Source organism: Plasmodium inui, assembly GCF_000524495.1.
Source record: "Plasmodium inui San Antonio 1 unplaced genomic scaffold supercont1.23, whole genome shotgun sequence".
Classification (NCBI taxonomy): Eukaryota; Apicomplexa; class Aconoidasida; order Haemosporida; family Plasmodiidae; genus Plasmodium; species Plasmodium inui.
In genome coordinates, this window is record NW_008481857.1 from 287864 (window position 1) to 294353 (window position 6490).

Sequence of the window (6490 nt, forward strand, 5' to 3'; positions counted from 1 at the left end):
TGTGTCACAAAAAACGAAAAAAAAAAAGAAAAAATTACTAAAAAAGGAAGGTTTCTATTCCTTTATAACCTTAACCAGTATAACGCCTAAACGCGAAGGTTAAAGAAACCACATGTGGAATTGTTACGAACGGACGTTTTCGTATTTGTTCTTTTCTTTTTTTTCTCTTTTTTTTTCGTATGTTCATGTAAAAATGGCAAACACGTTTAACGTTATTTACAAAAACAATGGCGAAAATGTAGTGTGATGTTCTCTCATTCTTTTACTACTTAAGAAAGATACTCCTGCTTGTTTGAAGTTCTTGTATGGGACCAAGGACATAAGAATTTTCAGAGGGACATGCGTATGTTATATTTTAACTCTTTTTTTTTTTTTTTTTTTTTTTGCGAATGGCAAATGTGCGTGTTATTTTTTTCTCTTTCTCACTTCTTAAGGTGCATGTAGTGAGCCAGCTAAAATGGCAAAAGAGAGTGAAGGGAGGGGGGATTCGGGCGCTGCAGTGGGATACAAGCGTCCTAAGCACGTATGTTCACATATATAAATGTATACATTTATGCAGTTACTCCCTTAACGTTAGAGGGAGCGATGTGGCATGGATGTGTGCACAAGGGTTCGTGTTCCCGCGACATGGCACGCGACGCCAGTTTGAACCGCATCGCTAATTTAACTCTGCCCTTTAATTTGTGTATGTCCCTAACGAATCGCAAACAATCGGAAGTGCAGTTTTGTGCCTCCTCTCCAGAGAAGGTGTGACAAAACTGTATATATATATATATTTTTTTTTTAATTCCTAACTGGGGAACGCAAATGGCTCATTGCACTTTCGCTTAACTTCATATTAATGTATATCACTGTGTGGACTTATGCCACAGGTACATAATTCCTCCACCCGCTTCTTAAATGAGCAGCTCGTATACCTACATGGACACACAGAGACGCCCATAAACTATCCGAACGATTCAATTTAAACCTTTGTCTTAAAAGAAAACAGAAAACAATTGGTACATATAAGAGAAAACGGGTATACATAAGCAAACACTTTCCCTTCTCTTCCTTCATTCGTGGAATAACATAATTGAAAAAAAGAAAAAGATCCCGCAGAAGCGTTATCTACCCATTCCGCCGCGCAAATAAAGCGGAAAATCCTTCTACTTAAAAAAAAAAATAAAATGATAAAAATGATACCACTATGTTAGGAAAATATGGTACCCCCCTACATTTAGAACATTGGAAAGGTGTTTTTCTTTTCCTTTTTTTCTTCATTTCTACACTGTAAACACTTGGTACGTATATTTATCCTTGAGCACAAATGGGGGGTTCTTGAGGAAAGGAGTCCACTGGTATAATCAGTATGCCTATTTCGATCCCTATAATCCTCATGCCTATCTTAACGGCGCTGATTGGCCTGCTTTCCCTGTGCACTTAGTAGCAGTACACGCAGCGCGTGTAGCGTCTCCCACAAAAAAGGGAGTCAAGGGATCAGGGACATCAGACATACATGACCCAGTTACGGGTCCATATACGACATGTTAACTTGTATCACTCTTCCGCTTTGCATATAGCATGGGGGGGGCAGGTTTCTGTTCCGTTCTACCCACGTGGTTCCCTTTTTATAGGCTCAACGTCGGGATGAGAAAATCACAGAAATGGGTCAATCTGGAATGGCCTAAAGTGGTACACTCGCGAATACGTTACGAAGGGGAAGCGAGCAGGGAAACAACAGATTAGGTAAGCACCCCTACACACACCTGAAGTGAACTCAAAGGTTTAACTTTTCCTCGCCCCGCCTTGAACCAGCACCTGTTCAACGCTTCTCACAAAATGCATTTCCATGCTAGTAAGACATGAGCAATGTCATACGGGAAGATGCACTAAAAAGGTGAAAAAAAAAAAACAGAGCCCCTAAAAAAGGGGAGCCCGCCAAAAAATGTATAGGCATCCACCATGCCGCAAATTAACAATCGCGCTAAACACAAGTGTGCAATGTCCTCATAAATGATCTCCACTTGTTCGATTTTCCTCGCAATTCATCTTAAAAAATGTGTGCACAATAAAACAAAGTACAAAATAAAAAATAAAAAAACGGTATGCCTGAGGATTAAGTGTTCATTCTGGTAATGCTACACAGTGCGAGTAATTGGCCTTGTTTGCCAGAAGGCTCAGGAGAAAATTGCGCCCGCGGTTTGGTCAAATGTTAGAAAAAGTCACTCTTCTTGGGGTTAAAAAGAAGGGTATCCCCTGTTGTTTGTTATTTTTGCCATTCGGTTTGCTATCCCGTTCGGCTATCCCGTTTGCCTATCCCATTTGTTGTCCCTATTTATGCGTTTTTTTTTTTTCTTTTTTTTTTTGCCCTTCTTCAACCCTGGCACAGCTTCCACCTCCGCAGAGGATGAAGCTCGTGTGGGCCCTCGTGGCGATAAACTACTTCTCCCCCGCGAGAACAACTCCCCGACAGTCTCTGTCCAGCAGGCTATTTTTCGAAAGGGGACTTTTCAGCAGAAATAATGTACATATTACCAGCTTCACCAAGAAGGACAAAAAATATTTCATCGTGAAGAAACCTGATATGTGTACAAATGTGATCATCGTCCCCATGTACAGAGACAACTATGCCTATATTTTTTACGATGATAAGGATGAAGGAGTGGCAGTGGATCCAAGTGACTACAACGTCGTTAACGAAGTCGCCGAAATGGAAAATATAAAAATTAAAAATGTGCTATGTACACATAAACATGCTGACCATAATGGGGGAAATAGCTACTTTTTCAACAAAAAAATTAATGTGTATGGAATTAAAGAAAAGGACAATAGATACATAAATAGAAATCTTCAAAACGTACAAACTTTCGAAATAAATAACTTTAAAATTTCCACATTTCTGTCACATTTTCACTGTAATAATCATATTTCATACTTAGTGGAAAATGCCCAAAAAGATTCCTCAAAGAATAAAATTTTTTTTACAGGAGATTTTCTGTTCATATGTGGACTGGGCAAAAATTTTGAAGGCAACAATTTCGACTTGCACAATTCTGTAAAGAATTTAAAAAGGCTACAAAAAGACGCAGCAAACATTTACATTTTTTGCGGACATGAATATACACAAGACAATGTAAAATTTGCTTTAACTGTAGATGGACTTAACCCCCTATTGGCTGCCTTCCAGCAACAACTTCTGGCAAACAAAAATATGCTTCCCACTGTGCCTTCTCTCCTGGAAGATGAATTCGCATACAACCCCTTCTTGCGATGTGATGAGGAATACATACAGAACGAAATTAATAAGTACGCAAAAAGGAACCATTACGTTATTAGTGCCAAGTCTGAGTATATAGCCCTTTTGCGCGTGATGAAGGATAACTTTAAGGGTTATTGAGGGCTACGAAGCACGGCCAAGGGTACCGCTCTTCCTTCATGTCACCTTGTGCAACTTGGTCACGCTACAGTGTCATACCGCCTCGTCACGGGACCTTAGTTTGCCGCTTTGTGCAGCCACCTCGCCATGTCACACCCGCATTTTGCCTCCACTTGCAACGATCGCTATTTTATCCCTCACCCGTCGCAACCTTAATGATGCCCGCCATGTCTACCAGACGGATTGAGACTTCTGCTCCACATGAACGGTGGAGAATGTGTTTAAGCGGAGCAAGCAAAAAGGGTGGAAAAAAATAAAAAAATTCGTCCAGGCCCGCCTTATGAGTCCGCAAATGAGAGGAAACCGGGAAAGGAGCTGCTAACCAAGAAGTGCATACCACTCAGCTCATCCAAATAAGCTCATACAAGTAGTCTCATACAAGTAAGCTCATACAAGTAAGCTCATACAAATAAGCTGATACAAATAAATGCATACCAACGCGTCTGCTCACGTGCACGTGTGGTAACCGGCGCATGCTTGCATACATCCCCCCGAGCAAACCCACCACGTATTCTCGCCGTACATACACCGTTTACATCCGCACAGTGGAATGTACGACCACTAATTGTTGAGTGTGCGAGGTTAACGGTTACGCCCGTTCATATAAACACTCACATATAAAGCTCAAAAAGAACAAGAAAAAAAACAAAGAAAAATATGATTGCGTTTTAACCAAAAAAGGGATTTATACACGCCATGTTTTCCCGAGCAAATGGAAATTTCATTTTTAACTGTTTAGTGAAATTTTAAATTCATCAGGAACTGTTACCATTTATTTTTATGTAAACAATTCCCTGCCATTCATTTTTATCTAAAGAGTGTACTCTTTCCTGCTTAACGTTAAACAGTGAGGTTTTTTTTTTTCTTCACTTTTTCGTTTCTGTGGCTTCACGTTTTAAGTTTTTCCCTTTTAGCACTCTTGTGCTTTGGTAGTTTTACAAGTTTTTTTCTCCCGTTTGTTTCTTTTTCCACTTTTTGTTTTCTTTTCCAGTTTGTTCTGTTTTCCATTTGGTTTACCTCCACTTGGCTTTTCCATCCATTTGGTTTTCATCCATTTGGCTTCTCCATCCATTTTGTTTCACTTTTGTTTTATTCATCCACGTGTTTAATACCATGAACTGTAACTCTATGGATACTACCTAAGAAGGTATCACTGCCTGCATGCACATATATATAAGGCTAACGACCCCCCTTTTTTTTTCTGCCTCTTAAGCGTTCCGCATGCATAGGCGAAGTTGTCGCGTGAGCCAAGTGTGGCATTTTTCCTTTGCTAGTTTGACCACGTGGCTGCGTCAATTGCATGTACATCACCCAATGAAAGATGTGCATACGTAATGTTGTAAGCAAAGGAATACGACAGAGAGAGGGTGCTCGTTTTTTTTCATGAGGAGAATATAGTTCCTAATTAATTTTAGTCTCTTCAGCAGAGTGACTTTTTTCCAGCCACCCTTTTGTTCCCAACCCAGTTGTATAAAAGCTCCTTTTGTTCCATGCTCGTGTTAGCATCCGCACGTGTGGGCAGTTTTGTTTATATACATTGGAGTAAGGATAGCGATACATACGTGCACGTATTATAGATCTGTACAGCTGTGCCTAGGGAACATGTCCCTTTTCTGTGCCTCCCTCTTTTTTTTTTTCTGCGCAAAAAAAGTTTCGTCTTAACGCCCATAAAAAGGAAGAAAATGCTATCAACTGCATAAAATGTTCTTCCTTTGTAAACCTTTCTTAAAGTAAGAGCAAATAAAATTTACTGGAGATGGAAAAAAAGTAGCAAGCAAAACCGCGCAAAAAGTTCACCAACGCCGCAGCAGTAAAGGTAAACGCGTTTTGGCATATCCCACCACAGTATTGTAATTTTTTTTTTTTTTTTCACGGCGTAAATTTTTTGTTACCGTTTGCAAAATTGAATGCTACCTGTTGCTTTATTTAAAGGAGCGAATCAAAGAACTTTCAGTATTCTCGTAGCATTTATCTTGCCCTGCCCCCCATATAAAGAGTTGTTAATGCGGGATTATTACGTACGTATATTTGTACCATATGACCGCTCGGAGTATGCGCGACGTATATAACCTTGTATAGCTGTATAGCACAATTAATTGTAAAACAGTATATACATATATTTTTTCTTTTTCCTTTTTTTTTCTTCCTTTTTTTTTTTTTCTTTTTTTTTTTCTTCATTTTTGGCAAAAGAACGCGGAAGGTTACGCTCGTTCAGGGCGTACATACGCAGATATTTTCATATGCATATGGACATGTAACTGACCATCCCCTCATTCTTTGCATACGTCGTACAGCATTATGTACGCAACATGCGAGAAACGTACGGTTGGCCAGGGGCGTTGAGGAAGTTCGTTGTGATCTGAAAGGAACCAAAGAAGTAATTAAGTTATACGTGACGAGGACGGAACATGCGTAATATATAGTACCACCGAGTGCTTCCCTGCGGTAGCCTTTAGTTTGCATAGTCTTCCCCTTTGACTTTGTCTTTTATTTTCCCTATTCCCTGACCCCCCATTTTGTAAATTTTTTCCGCCTTTTCTTTCAAAGCAATGTGGCAAGAGAGTATTAAATTTTTTTTTCTTTTTTTAAGTATTCTTTGACGCGCGCCAGTGCGATTAGGTAGTGTTATGGTCTGTCACCGTGTTATGTTGTACATCACGTGGTGTGTTAAACTCCGCTGTAGTGTACCTCTGTACCTGTGAGTGCCCTAGCGATCTTGCGTTGAGGTGTCTGTCTATTAGTTCACGCATCCCACACTCGCAGGAAGTAGTTACATTTTGTACTTGTGCTACAAAACACATCTTGTGTGAATAGTAAATATATAATGCAGGTTGGAGAACGACCGCAGATAAGTTTTCCCACTCTGTTTTTTTTTTTCTTGAAGTACTCTGTTTGTCATTCTTTTTAATTTTTGAGTAAACAACATAAGAGTAGGCTAAGGGAAGGATAAGGCAATAGGGGGAGGGTCACCAACTGACGTGAAGACGAGAAGATCGATTACTGTGCAGTATTGCGTGGTAGCATCGCGAAAAGGGTACACAACGCGATCCTACCACGCTTCTTCCACACAAA

At 39.9% G+C, this 6490-nt stretch overlaps 1 protein-coding gene across 1 annotated transcript; it reads left to right on the forward strand.

The window, feature by feature from the left end:
• Window positions 1-2389: 2389 nt before the first annotated feature.
• C922_04471 (endo-1,3(4)-beta-glucanase) lies at window positions 2390-3379 on the forward strand (the record flags this gene model as incomplete). The annotated part of the gene is made up of 1 exon (XM_008820054.1): window positions 2390-3379. One exon carries the CDS (start codon window positions 2390-2392, stop codon window positions 3377-3379), a length of 990 nt encoding a protein of 329 aa, XP_008818276.1.
• Window positions 3380-6490: the final 3111 nt, after the last annotated feature.